General features: G+C 41.1%; 2 protein-coding genes across 2 annotated transcripts; both read left to right on the forward strand.

Moving 5' to 3' along the window:
- The first annotated feature begins 8,317 nt into the window (after positions 1-8,317).
- Positions 8,318-9,309, forward strand: LOC126762815 (serine protease easter-like). Its single transcript, XM_050479858.1, has 2 exons — positions 8,318-8,339; positions 8,398-9,309. Exons 1-2 carry the CDS (start codon positions 8,318-8,320, stop codon positions 9,141-9,143), a joined length of 768 nt encoding a protein of 255 aa, XP_050335815.1. The 3' UTR covers positions 9,144-9,309.
- A 2,978-nt stretch (positions 9,310-12,287) lies between these two features.
- LOC126763216 (uncharacterized) lies at positions 12,288-13,503 on the forward strand. The gene is made up of 6 exons (XM_050480524.1): positions 12,288-12,486; positions 12,537-12,635; positions 12,701-12,768; positions 12,835-13,047; positions 13,112-13,265; positions 13,323-13,503. Exons 1-6 carry the CDS (start codon positions 12,399-12,401, stop codon positions 13,436-13,438), a joined length of 738 nt encoding a protein of 245 aa, XP_050336481.1. The 5' UTR covers positions 12,288-12,398; the 3' UTR covers positions 13,439-13,503.
- The last annotated feature ends 1,957 nt before the right edge of the window (positions 13,504-15,460 follow it).

The following is a 15,460-nucleotide window of genomic DNA, read 5'->3' on the forward strand; positions in this document are numbered from 1 at the left end:
ATGTAGACCTCAGTTAGCTCTTAAAGTGTTCTAGGCGAGTACTGCAAATGATTGGAACCGAAAAGACCCAAATAGATCCAACCACTTGAAATCTGAAAATGTGAGACAGACTTGGCTTCGAATCGAAGTAAAATATGTGATATTACGTATCAATCAAGTGTATTTTTATAAAATAGATCAAGAGCTTTAGATTAGATTAGATAAGTAAGTGAGGACTGCACTGCAACCTAGGGTCTATTGTGCCCTCTCCTAAGTCACAAAGGCTCAACTAGCCGCAGAAAATAGATAAGTTCTAATATACTGCTAGATGTTAAAGAAGCGATGTGATCCCTATTTGGAAACATGGATCCAAGGCCTTAATCCTGCGCCTACAGACTGCAGCGCAGTCCATTAGCAGTAGCTCGAGAGAGGAGTCATTCCATTTGGCTTTACTGCTCAGGGTATTCTTAAACTTCCAAGTGAAGTTTTCCTTTTTGGTAATGCTATCCTAAAGGAGAAGAGCCAGTGGTTTGACGCCCCTTAGTTCATTTATACGTTGGGAAGAGATTACCTTACCTTTGCAAAACCCTTCTGCTGTCATTTGGAGCAGAGTGTGTTTGGGAATTTGATTGATTACTAGGTGTAGCGGGGTGAGTTCCAGCACGACTTCAAGTGCCGCCGTCGGGAGCAGACAGCCTGCACTCCAGTCCTAGGGGGGTTGCACCTCTGTCTAGCTTCCCATTCCCTTAAAGATTTAGCTCTAACATATGCCACATATCGATATGTGGCCCAAATAGTGTTTTGGAAATTATTTTGGGGGAATTTGCGTGACCTCTACCCTTAAGCCGAATCTCAAGATACCGTGATCCGATAACGAAGGTTCTGACGACACCTCGCACTGTGAGATCAGCCCCTTCACGAGTTCGTTACTAAGGATGATGTCTAGCACTTCCCTCCTATTACTAGTGACGCAACCTACATTCTCAATACTTAAATTATTATTACATATTATAATAAATTCAACGAGAGACTCACCTCGTGAATTGCAGTCGGTACTACCCCATTTAGTGTGGGGTGCGTTCGTATCACAACCCCAGATCAGAGGCAGTATGTTCTTTCTGCAGTACTCCACTAGGCTCTACAAAGCCTTTGTGGCTCCTGTATTATCAGAATGCCCGGGTTATCCGACGAGACCCTGCTCGCGATTACAGCGGATGCTGACGCCGCGCGATGCAGGTTTACCTGGGAAACCTCTACACCTGGGAGCACTATAGGATCGGTTCTATGAGAAACTGATTCTCATCTGCACCGTCTCTCGCATTGTCATCCATGTCCTGAAATCCTTCTAGGAGCTCTTGCGTGGAGGCTTCACTGCCGAGACTTCCACTGTGGCTTTCCCAGATGCAGTCTGCTCGGCTGTACTGGTGCAGAAACGAGTAGCCTCCTCGTCTACTTGCAACTTTGCGTCCGTACCGCTCTTCTCGGTAGCCTTCGGCTTGTAGAGCCTCATGACTACCAAGTTGAATCGGTAATTCAGACGGAGGCCCGCCTTCCGGATGAATTTGTAGGACTCGTCGTCCACACACAGGTTCAACCTTCATCCGGAATTCTCCATCTTGCTCTCTACCACTCGCCAGGCCGAGCTACTAATCCCTGTGTTCTGGTTCTTGACGAGCCTCAGAGCAAACTCGTACTCGTACAGACCTACCGGTTGGATTATCGTTTACTGGTACGCGGCTCCGAACCCCACTTATCCGCTTACTACCGGATGCGGTATTTCCACCCTTACGCACCTTCAAAGCCGAGGAGGCAATGTTGCCTCCGACCCTTTTCATGGCCATCCTCTCGGCTTCTCCAGAATTTCTTCTTTCCTGGAGTGCTTTAAACTGGCATCACTCATTCCTTTTTTACGAGGATGATCACGACCACCAGGACTACCTGTTGGTGGTAGAGGTTGCACTCTTCCCCTGCGCTTCCTCTTTTTTTCCCAGTGCCTCCTGCTGCGCAAGTCCTTTGCGACTCCCCTGAGTCCGAGCAGCCGAGCCTGCTTTGGGGAGTTGCGGAAGTATTCGCTGCTACTGTTGTTGTTGCCGTTGTCCTTTGTCGTGTACGTTGGTTTTTCCCTGGTCGTAGACGTTGTTTTGGTTTTAGTTGTTGTGTCGTTATTCATCCTCTTCTTACGACCCTTGGCTCAACGAGGTGAGTCGTCGGGTCTACGCAAATAAAGGGGAACTCAAAGGTCAACTACGCCAGAACCCCCTGACTCGGTAAGGCCACCGTTACTACCCAATTCGGCTCGGTGTTGGGAAAGCTTCTTTAGAATACGGCCGAATTTACCTCCTGGCTGCAAAACATCCAATCCAATCAAGGTACTCTGTATATTTACTATTGTTATAAACAAATCAATTCTATCGACGTACTCCTCTTCAGTAGTAAGGCTCGCTACTACTTCGAGTTGGTTCATCGATTCAAAATTAAAAATAGAACTGAGTTCAAACAATGTGAAAGCAGTTGTACAATCGCTTCGATACAAAAAGAGGTTCTCATAAACTTTATTCGTCGTTCGTAAAGGTCTAAGCCAATTACGTAAAGATTCTTTCTTTCGAAAATTATAAATCGCGCCCCGCAAATGAAGAGTGTAAAGACTTTCTCAGACTGGATCTATAGAGCGTGACCAAATTTACCGAATTAGCTCCAATTAGAAACAGTTATATTGCCTTTCAACTACAGAATGTAGTGAAGAGAGCAAAAAATTGTCTTAGTCTTCACTCGACTGTTTCATTAAGAGGAGCTACATAAATTTAGCGGAAATAAGTATATTTCTGGTGAACATTAAGAAGATTATGGCTATCGCAAAAGTTATTATTCTCTTGATTTATTTTGGCTCTTCGGCAGTTGTGAGTACGAAATAGAGGCACTTTAATTAAAACAAATAATTTACAACTACTTGGTGAGTGTTTCGTAGAGAGCCAGTAGTATTAATTGATTTGAAGGCGAAGCTGGTAATAAAAGTTTATAATATAATATATATGTATCTACTTATTTATATATATCCCTCAGAACTTAATTATCAATATGAATTATATATTTATTATAGAGAATATAATCCTAAGGAACTCTATGAAACAGCAGTCATCGTTGCTTAAGGATTATAATAGTTGAATATATTGATACGATGAAGAAGGTATATTAAGTTTGCCAAAAAGCTTGTAGACCCAAAAGGAAACGTTCGAGACCCTTTAAAATATAAATATAAGTATAAACGAACAGTATCAGGAACTGAGTCAATGTAGCCATGCCCTTCTATCTGCGCATACGCGAACTAGTTCTGAAATTTCATACATACTTGTATTCTTTTCTCCTTTTTTATACTCTCGCAACAAAGTTGCTAAGGAGAGTATTTTAGTTTTGTTCACATGACGGTTGTTTGTAAGTCCTAAAACTAAAAGAGTCAGATATAGGGTTATATATACCAAAGTGATCAGGGTGACGAGTAGAGTTGAAACTTGGTACACGTGTTTTTTGGCTCCATAAGAAGGCTAAATTCGAAGATGGGCATAATCGGCCCACTGCCACGCCCACAAAATGGCGAACCGAAGACCTATAAAGTGGCATAACTAAGTCATAAATAAAGAAATTAAAGTGAAATTTGGCACAAAGGATCGCATTAGGGAGGAGCATATTTGGACGTAATTATTTTGGAAAAGTGGGCGTGGCACTGCTCCTACTAAGTTTTTTGTACATATCTCGGAAACTACCACAGCTATGTTAACCAAACTCTATAGAGTCGATTCCTTCAGGCATTTCCATATACAGTTAAAAAATGGAAGACATCGGAGAATAACCACGCCCACCTCCCATAAAAACTAACAAAAAACGTCAGAAACACTAAATTTTACGGAAGAAATGGCAGAAGGAAGCTGCACCCAGGCTTTTTTTAAAAATTGAAAATGGACGTGGCGTCGCCCACTTATGGACCAAAAACCATATCTCGGGAACTACTAGACGGATTTCAATGAAATTCGGTATATGATATTTTCTTAACAACCTGATGACATGTACGAAATATGGGTGAAATCGGTCCACAACCACGCCTTCTTCCAATATAACGCTATTTTGAATTCCATCTGATGCCTTCTCTGTATAATAGTATATACATTGGGAATGAATGATGATAGCGGAATAAAACTTTACACAAATACGGTATTTGAGCTGAGGTATCACTTGTGAAAAAATTGTCGTGATCGGACTATAACTTTTCAAGGTCCCTGATATCGAACACGAAGAACTCAGTGCCTAATCTAATTTTTTACCGAAAATATCGGTATATCTCTTTTTTATATTTTCAAGTAATTCAGAAGGCATCATTTTTATACTCTCGCAATAAAGTTGCTAATAACGGTATCTCCATTATCACTTTATCATGCGAGAGTATAAAATGTTCGGTGACACCCGAACTTAGCCCTTCCTTACTTGTTTTCTTTTATGTTAAACCGCCGATATTGTACCCATAGCATGTATACATACATATATATATATATGTCATGCAGACTGAACGATCAAATTCATGTCCGTATATGGAAAACTTTTGTGTTTGGCAAGATATCTTTACGAATCTTAACATGAATTGTTGTCCAAGGCATTAATTTCCGAATAAATTGTTTATCAAAATCAAGTTCTTGTTTGAATTTTTTTGTATTTGATATAAAAGGTAAGATAAACTTTGAGACAAAGAAATAGGGCTACGTTTACAAAGATTTTACAATGATAACTTACTATAATTAAAATCCCATATAATATAATTTTAAAAAGATCTGATAAAGCGAGGCCAGAAATCCACCCTCAGCGATAGACTCTTCTGTTTTTCAAAACAGACTCCGACTAATTCCAATTTTATTTCTTTATACTTTTAGGAAAGCATAAAATGGATTCCCCTGGATGATTCAAAGGAAATGCGAAGCACCTTGCCCAAGGGCAGAGAATGTGGAAAAATTCCTCTAAATCTACGTATTTTTGGGGGAAGTAAGACCCTTATTGGAGGATGGAGTCATGTGTAGAAGTTCACGCAAGTGAGGAAAGTTCTCTGATCGCCATTCACTTGGGAGTGGCCAGAAACGATTCTTTTACACATGGCTCAAGCAGCTCACTACTTCCGGTCTTTGACCAAGTATCCTCTGGGTAGCCTAAGAACATCCGTTCGAAGGCGAGCTAAAGTGAGAAGGCGAAACATTCCCTACAAGGGTTGTGCGCTGGGTTTGGGACCCGCCACGTAAAAAACACCCCCAGTGAAGAGCTACAACCAGCCTCGGATGAGAGACCCCCCTTTTGATGACGACCATGGCAAACGAAATAAGGACTACGAATTGAGGGCATGCACCTGGAATGCCCGGTCCCTTAATTGGGAAGGTGCCGCTGCCCAGCTGGTTGATGTCCTCGTAAAGACAAAGGCTGACATCACCGCCGTCCAAGAAATGCGATGGACGGGACAAGGACAGAGACGAGTAGGTCCTTGTGACATTTACTACAGTGGCCATATAAAGGAGCGCAAGTTTGGTGTAGGATTCGTGGTGGGAGAGAGACTCCGTCGCCGAGTACTATCATTCACTGCGGTGAATGAACGTCTAGCCACAATCCGCATCAAAGCGAGGTTCTTCAACATATCGCTGATTTGCGCCCACGCCCCGACGGAAGAGAAGGACGATGTGACCAAAGATGCCTTCTATGAGCGCTTGGAGCGCGCTTATGAGAGCTGCCCCCGCCACGATGTCAAAATCGTGCTTGGCGACTTTAACGCCAGGGTGGGCAAAGAAGGTATATTTGGCACTACGGTCGGTAAATTCAGCCTCCACGACGAAACATCCCCAAATGGGTTGAGGCTGATTGACTTCGCCGGGGCCCGAAATATGGTTATCTGTAGTACTAGATTCCAGCATAAGAAGATTCATCAAGCTACCTGGCTGTCTCCGGATCGAAAAACTACCAACCAGATCGATCATGTTGTGATAGACGGAAGACACGTCTCCAGTGTTTTAGATGTGCGTGCGCTCCGAGGTCCTAACATCGACTCGGACCACTATCTTGTTGCAGCTAAGATTCGCACCCGCCTCTGTGCAGCAAAAAACGCGCGCCACCAAACACAAGGAAGGTTCGACGTCGAGAAGCTGCAATCACAACAGACAGCCGAACGATTTTCTACTCGGCTTGCACTCCTGCTCTCTGAGAGCACTCGTCAACAACTCGGTATAAGGGAACTGTGGGACGGCATTTCAAACTCCTTACGTACAGCTGCAACCGAAACCATTGGTTTTCGGAAAGTGCAAAAGAACAGCTGGTACGACGAGGAGTGCCGTGTCGCAGCGGAGAGAAAACAGGCTGCCTACCTCGCAACGTTACGATCGACCACTACACGTGCGGGATGGGATAGATACCGAGAGTTGAAGAGGGAAGCGAGACGCATTTGTAGACAGAAGAAGAAAGAGGCTGAAATGCGTGAGTACGAAGAGCTTGATAAGCTGGCCTACAGGGGTAATGCTCGAAAATTCTACGAAAAAATGCGGCGGCTTACGGAAGGTTTCAAGACCGGAGCGTATTCCTGTAGAACCCCCAAAGGTGATCTAGTCACGATGCCCAGAGCATACTTAAATTATGGAGGGAACACTTCTCCAGCCTGCTGAATAGCAGTGAACGCACAACACCAGGAGAAGGAGAACCCGATTCCCCAATCGATGACGATGGAGCAGACGTTCCATTACCCGACCATGAAGAAGTTCGAATAGCAATTGCCCGCCTGAAGAACAACAAAGCGGCAGGGGCCGATGGATTGCCGGCCGAGCTATTCAAACACGGCGGCGAAGAACTGATAAGGTGCATGCATCAGCTTCTTTGTAAAATATGGTCGGACGAAAGCATGCCCAACGATTGGAATTTAAGTGTGCTATGCCCAATCCATAAAAAAGGAGACCCCACAATCTGCGCCAACTACCGTGGGATTAGCCTCCTCAACATCGCATATAAGGTTCTATCGAGCGTATTGTGTGAAAGATTAAAGCCCACCGTCAACAAACTGATTGGACCTTATCAGTGTGGCTTCAGACCTGGCAAATCAACAACCGACCAGATATTCACCATGCGCCAAATCTTGGAAAAGACCCGTGAAAGGAGAATCGACACACACCACCTCTTCGTCGATTTCAAAGCTGCTTTCGACAGCACGAAAAGGAGCTGCCTTTATGCCGCTATGTCTGAATTTGGTATCCCCGCAAAACTAATACGGCTGTGTAAACTGACGTTGAGTAACACCAAAAGCTCCGTCAGGATCGGGAAGGACCTCTCCGAGCCGTTCGATACCAAACGAGGTTTCAGACAAGGCGATTCCCTATCGTGCGACTTTTTCAACCTGCTTTTGGAGAAAATAGTTCGAGCCGCAGAACTAAATAGAGAAGGTACCATCTTCTATAAGAGTGTACAGCTGTTGGCGTATGCCGATGATATTGATATCATCGGCCTCAACACCCGCGCCGTTAGTTCTGCTTTCTCCAGGCTGGACAAGGAAGCACAGAAAATGGGTCTGGCAGTGAACGAGGGCAAGACGAAATATCTCCTGTCATCAAACAAACAGTCGTCGCATTCGCGACTTGGCACTCACGTCACTGTTGACAGTCATAACTTTGAAGTCGTAGATAATTTCGTCTATCTTGGAACCAGCGTAAACACCACCAACAATGTCAGCCTAGAAATCCAACGCAGGATAACTCTTGCCAACAGGTGCTACTTCGGACTGAGTAGGCAATTGAGAAGCAAAGTCCTCTCTCGACAAACAAAAACCAAACTCTATAAGTCACTCATAATTCCCGTCCTGCTATATGGTGCAGAGTCTTGGACGATGTCAACAACGGATGAGTCGACGTTGCGAGTTTTCGAGAGAAAAGTTCTGCGAAAGATTTATGGTCCTTTGCGCGTTAGCCACGGTGAATACCGCATTCGATGGAACGATGAGCTGTACGAGATATACGACGACATTGACATAGTTCAGCGAATTAAAAGACAGCGGCTACGCTGGCTAGGTCATGTTGTCCGGATGGACGAAAACACTCCAGCTCTGAAAATATTCGACGCAGTACCCGCCGGGGGAAGCAGAGGAAGAGGAAGACCTCCACTCCGTTGGAAGGACCAAGTGGAGAAGGACCTGGCTTCGCTTGGAATATCCAATTGGCGCCACGTAGCGAGAAGAAGAAACGACTGGCGCGCTGTTGTTAACTCGGCTATAATCGCTTAAGCGGTTTCTACGCCAATTAAGAAGAAGAAGAAGACCCTTATTGATGAATTTCCATGGACTGTAATGCTTGTATATGAAAATAAAGGTATTTATTAAACACAAAAGAAATTTAAAAGGAAAGCCCTAAAATAACTCCATTACAGATAACATCAAGGGCTCATATTGTAGCGGCTCGCTTATTAATAAATATTTCGTATTAACCGCAGCAAATTGTGTAGATGACAATCTGAACCGTAAAATGGGTTGGTTTTTCCTCGAAGTTCTTCTAGGCGAATGGGATATAACTATGAGTGAGGATTGTGAACGTGCCGGTAAACGTGAGGCTTTCTGTGCACCGCCACCCATCACTAGGAAATTGGCTAACATAATCATTCATCCAGATTTTGATATAGAACAACAATCCCATAATATTGCTCTCTTGCAGCTTATGCATAGAGTTGAGTATACAGATTTTGTTAGTCCCATATGCTTGCCAGTGACACCGCATCAGGACTTATTAGGTTACGCTAATGTTAGTGCAGAAGTTACCGGTTGGGGCAAAACCAATTTAGCTCCAAGTAGTCCAGTTAAAATGAAGGCAACTGTACAAATACGCAATCTCGTTGAGTGTGTGGTGCGAATGAAAAATTTGGGTGTGGATTATGGCATTATATATTCATCGAATCGGCAATCGTGCGCAATGGGCGAGGATACAAATGCCTGTAAAGGTGATACCGGTGGACCGTTGATGATTCGTGATATACAAAATAATATAGAATCTTATTATTTGATTGGCATAACGTCGTTTGGTTTCGATACGAAGACATGCACGGTGAAGGGCTTTCCGAGTATTTTCACACGCGTTGCACCATATATACTATGGATTAAAGAGACTATTTCGAGTTCTTAAGGCGTATGGTCACTATAGCGAATATAAAATCATGTGCAGATACATTAATTTTTTACTTGGTGTAATCATTTCTTCACAAAACTAAGGAAACTCTTATCAATTGTGAATCCTAAGCTAATGAAAAATTATTTTTCGGTTAATTTTGTTGTCTTTAATAAAAAAACGGGTTGTTTCTTTGGTTGTTTGTTTTTGAAGTGCGCCGCAGAAAGACATTCATCATCAACATTATTGAAATAGGCAGGAAAATTTTAAAAAGATAAGAATTGAAACAGAAAAATAAAATTTTAATCAACAATTTCATAATAAAAAAGTTTTGAATCAATCGAAGTTTCTTTACGCCTTTATATGCAAATTCATTTCTAAAGATAATCTCAAAATTTGAAGTCGATCGGTTATAAATTGCCGGAGTTATTTCTCTCTCTAATTGGGAAAGCGTAGTTTTGAGAGAATTCGAATATCGCTGATTTGCGCCCACGCCCCGACGGAAGAGAAGGACGATGTGACCAAAGATGCCTTCTATGAGCGCTTGGAGCGCCCTATGAGAGCTGCTCCCGCCACGATATCAAAATTGTGCTTGGAGATTTTAACGCCAGGGTGGGCAAAGAAGATATCTTTGGCACTACTGTCGGTAAATTCAGACTCCATGACGAGACATCTCTAAATGGATCGAGGCTAATCGACTTCGCCGGGGCCAGAAATATGGTTATCTGTAGTACTAGATTCCAGCATAAGAAAATTCATCATGCCACATGGCTGTCTCCGGATCGAAAAACAACCAACAAGATCGATCATGTTAGGATAGACGGAAGACACGTCTCCAATGTTTTAGACGTGCGAGCGCTCCGAGGTCCTTAGATGGACTCGGACCACTACCCTGTTGCAGCCAAGATACGCACCCCCCCCGTGCAGCAAAAAACGCACGTCAGCAAACACAATGAAGGTTCAACGTCGAGAAGATGCAATCATAATCTGGCAACCCTTCTCGTGCTCAGCTGTAAATTTGGTGCTCTGGCGAATTATTTATATTTAAAACTTTATTGTGAAAATTTTTGTATTAAGTGATCTTTTAAGGTAAGTATCAGTGTTATATTGTGCTAGTGAAGCAATTGATTTTACTTTAATTCTGTTCTGGCTAATTTTAATTTATTGTGCCGAGTCATTTTCAATTTGTTTTTGTTGCTACATTTTAAATAGTGCAATTGTTAGTGTTAATTTATATTGCTTACTTAAATTTCTTTCTTGTTTTTATTCATTTCCATCTTTGTCCACAGCTGATCGCAAGTTTCTTACTTTTCGTGTGTTACAGTGCATCTCAAACTGCTCGCTACATTGGTTGTTATCTTTGATAACTAACTATTTTATTGCATTCATTTGTTATAAATATTTTTGTCATCGCGCTTTTTACTTTTATTATTTAACATTTTTTATATTTTTGTTTAATACTGTTTTGGTTCATTATGACTTGTAACTTTCCGAACTGCTCTGTGAAAAGCGAGTCGGAACGCTATGTTTCTTGTTGGCTTTGTGATGGGCTTGCCCATCTTAATTTTTAATTTTATGGACTGACAGGTAGGATTTTTTTGGATTCCATTCTTGACAGTAAGGGCTTGCGCTGGTCTTGCTTGAAATGCAGATCAACTGAAATTGAATTGTTTAAAGTTTTTAAGCAGCGCGCAATGGTTTCAAGGAGATTGGTCGAGAGCTTGAAACCCTTACTGAAAAATTTAGGCATTATGAAACGCTGTTTCAATCATTTCAATGCCTAAATACTCGGGATGAGAATCCAAAACCTAAACGAAAACGTCCGTCTGATGAAGATACCACTGTATCTTTCTTAAAAAGTATGCCCCCACCCGCTATTGACCTCATAAATCTTGCATCCCCTCGTTCTCAAGGAGAGAAGATTCCGTCTGCTCAGCACACAGAGAAAACTGTTACTGAATTCTCAAGAATTGGACTTCTTAGAAAATTACGAAAAGGTGGATATTGACGTTGGAATAGACGGACTGCAATTAACAAAGTCGTCAAAAAATTGTCTGTGGCCTGTCATGGGTTCAATAGCCAATTATCCTCATGTTAGTCCGTTTTTAATTGCCTGCTTCCAAAGAAGAAGCAAACCAAATAACCCTGAAGATTTCCTTAGAGATTTTTGTAATGAGGTAGGTCTTCTTAGAGCAAACGGACTGAAAGTAGGTAGAAATCAGTTAATAAAACAGTTCGATATTAGGTCCTTTACCTGTGATTCACCTGCTCGCGCCTTTGTGACTGGAGTTATCTCTCATACAGGGAAAAATTGTTGTCCAAAATGTGTATGCTCAAGTCGTTATCTAAAAGGGAGAGTGAGTTTTTCAACCAATGTAGGATCAGCGCGAACTGATGAAAGTTTTAGAATTAGGAGAGATGGGGAACATCATAGATTAGAGTATAGGAAATTATATTAGAATCTGCAAATTTTAATATGGTTTCACAGTTTCCTTTGGAACCAATGCATTTAGTAGACTTAGGTGTAATGAAAAAATTATTAAAATTGCTTATTTCTAAAGGAAATATTTCCGACAAATTTTGCTATATACAGGTATATTTGTTTTAAAAGACTGCATTGATGAATGCCTGTACTATCATTTTCTTTTGCTTCATGTCGGAACTCGACTTCTTTCATATGAGCAGTCAGAAGAACACCAATTAAATGTAGCTGACAAAATTTTGCAAGAATTTGTTAATTTGTTTTCAAGTATACACGGCGAACACCTAATCAGTTTTAATGTACACGGCTTATTACATTTAACTGACTGCGTAAGACGGTTTGGCGCGATTGATAATTTCTCCGCATATAAGTTTGAGAATTATATGCAAACATTGAAGAAAATGATAAAAAAGCCGGATAAAGTATTGCAGCAATTAAAAAATAGATATTATGAGAGAAAGAATATGTATGCAGCTTTTAGAAAAGTTTAAAAATTTGGGGTATTTTCGTGAGATTTTAAAAAAGATAAGGATAGCTTTTGTTATTCAGAGAAAACAGGGCCGATAAAACTCATTGGCGAAAAAATAGAGGGCGATGTTTTTATAGGCCTTTTTTTTCTGAGACTTACGATTATTTTCAAGAGCCAATTGCTTCTGAAGATTTAGGCATACTTGTAGGTAAAGTTTCAGAAAATGAGGTAGTTTTAAGTAGGTTAGATATTAAATATAAGTATTTTTCCATACCTATAGATGATAAAATTCTTTTAGTTCCACTCATTCATCACCTTTTTTATGATTTTTCATAGAATGAATTTCGATTACCTCGTAGAAGAAATCGATTCCGAAGTGGAATGCTCACAACCTTTGGGCCCCCAAAGAGGTTGTACTGAACATAAATATTTTTAATTTTTTAATAATATTTTTTTACAGATAAAGTGTTTAAACCAAATTCTTACAATCTCGTTTGCGCTCCTCCAGCAGAACCATCAGAAATTGTGGTACCGTCACCATCGTCTGGCGGCCATGCAGGTATAATGTATTAATATATAAATATATTAGTATTTGTTTTATAAAAATACATTTATGTTTTTCAGATATAATCCAGAAGCTGGATGCTATTGAGACCCGTCTCACTGCCATTGAGAAGTCCCTAACAGACAAAGTAAGTAACGCAGTATTACAGTACCAAATTAAAACAGAAGTTAATTTTTATATTTTAATTTTCTAGATGCCAGAGAAGGCCGAGGGGCAGGCGCAAAGTAAATTATTGCGCGAATGCCGCGTCATTGCGGCAAAGACGCACCATTCAATTAGCCGCATCACCGGTGATTTGGAGGACGAGCATTACGTGGAGCTCGCTTCGAAACTGCCCATGTCATCGGAAGAGCACGTGCGCTTCGTGGAAGACAAACTTTCCCAAAAGGAAAGCACGGATGCTATGGTAAATATTTCGTTTTTAAATATTATGCGATTGTAATATAATTTACTGTAATTTTTTTTTACAGATGCGGCTAATATTGAAATCAAAGGGCGCAAAAGGCAGTGTGGACGGCGTACTTCGTGGTTTGTTTTCAGACGATGTAATGTACCATTACAATTTAGAGGGGCGCAAGGAGAAGAAACCCCTACTAAAACTAAAGTGCGTAGGGTTAGTTTTTGGTAAGTTTTTTTACTGGTATATATTTGAATGCCTTAACTTATTACGTTTAATTTTAGATATATTTCCTGACAAGGATAAAAGCAGTATATGTGGGGAGCTCCGGAGATTTGTGGCCTTAAGCCACAATCGTTTTAAACAGAAGAAACATAAACTAAGGGCTAAACTAATATAAGTTTTATTATTATTACTTATATATATTAGTTTTAAGTTGTAAATATTAGTTTTAAGTTGTACATATTAGTTTTAAGTTGTATATATTAGTTTTAAGTTGAAGTGTCTAATTTTACTTTTAAAAATATGAATTTTTACAATTATAATTTTTATACTCAAATAACTTGTATATAATTTTTCTGCCGAATGCAATAATAATAGGCATATTATTAATTTAATTAATATCTGATTTTGATTTTATTATTAAATAAAGCAAAATAATTTAAAAAAAATGACTTTTATTTAAAATAATTGAATTTGCTAGAAGTAACAAACTGAGCAGTTCCTGCTAACATGATTACATGTTAAAGGTAACAAACTGATAACCAAAATAATAACACTAACAGATATTCGGGTAACAAATACTTTTTGTTATCCATAGCACATAGGTAAGCTTTGCGCTAACAAAAGAATTTGTTACCCGTAACATACTGTGAAGAGATTTGCTAACAAATGTATAAATTCTGTCAGAACAAGGCAGCATGCGATATTTGCCATTGGTTAGAGCGAGATAACCATTGAACATTAAATAGCTATGTGTTACTTTTTTCCCACTCTCTGAACAAAAGTAACAAATATTTTAACGAATGCAAAAGTGAACAATAACAACTCGTTTACACGTTTGCTAACAACTACCCGTCTTGCAGGGGACTGCCTACCTCGCAACGTTACGATCGACCACAACACTTGCGGCATGGGATAGATACCGATAGTTGAAGAGGGAAGGGAGACGCATTTACAGACAGAAAAATAAAGAGGCCGAAATGAGTGAGTATGAAGAGCTTGATAAGCTGGTCGACAGGGGTAATGCTCGAAAATTCTAAAAAAAATTCGGCGGCTAACTGAAGACCGGAGCATACTCTTGTAGAACCCCCACAAGTGATCTAGTGACCGATGCTCAGAGCATACTTGAATGTTCCCTCCATTTCTGCAGCCTGCTGAATGGCAGTTAACGTACAACGCAATGAGAAAGCGAACCCGAAACACCATCAACAAACTGATTGGACCTTATCAATGTTTAGACCTGGCAAATCAACAACCGACCAAATATTCACCATACGCCAAATTTTGGAAAAGACCCGTGAAAAGAGAATCGACACACACCACCTCTTCGTTGATTTCAAAGCTGCTTTCGAAAGCACGAAAAGGAGCTGCCTTTATGCCGCGATGTCTGAATTTGGTATCCCCGCAAAACTAATACGGCTGTGTAAACTGACGTTGAGCAACACCTAAAGCTCCGCCAGGATCGGGAAGGACCTCTTCGAGCCGTTCGATACCAAACGAGGTTTCAGACAAGGCGACTACCTATCGTGCGACTTTTTCAACCTGCTGCTGGAGAAAATAATTCGAGCTGCAGAACTTAATCGAGCAGGTACAATCTTTTATAATAGTGTACAGCTGCTGGCGTATGCCGATGATATTGATATCATCGGCCTCAACACCCGCGCCGTTAGTTCTATATTTGGGAACCAGTGTAAACACCACCAACAATGTCAGCCTGGAAATCCAACGCTTCGGACTGAGTTGGCAATTGAGAAGTAAAGTCCTCTCTCGACGAACAAAAACCAAACTCTATAAGTTACTCATAATTCCCATCCTGCTATATGGTGCAGAGGCTTGGACGTTGACAACAACTGATGAGTCGACGTTGCGAGTATCGCATTCGATGGAACGATGATCTGTATGAGATACATATACGACGACATTGACATAGTTCAGCGAATTAAAAGACAGCTGCTACGCTGGCTAGGTCATGTTGTCCGAATGGATGAAAACACTCCAGCTCTGAAAGTATTCGACGCAGTACCCGTTGGGGGAAGCAGAGGAAGAGAAATTCCCTCCACAGCCGGTTCTACGCACCGGAATTGACTCGGATTTTATCCGAACAAGGGCTCTTTTTTCGCAAATCTAACCCGGTTTGGATCGGTAAGTGTTAATCTGTGTTTGTCGTAATTGGGACAATGCCTTGTAGCCGGGCCCGGGG

The sequence above is a fragment of the Bactrocera neohumeralis genome, chromosome 6, assembly GCF_024586455.1.
Source record: "Bactrocera neohumeralis isolate Rockhampton chromosome 6, APGP_CSIRO_Bneo_wtdbg2-racon-allhic-juicebox.fasta_v2, whole genome shotgun sequence".
NCBI classification, from domain to species: Eukaryota; Metazoa; Arthropoda; class Insecta; order Diptera; family Tephritidae; genus Bactrocera; species Bactrocera neohumeralis.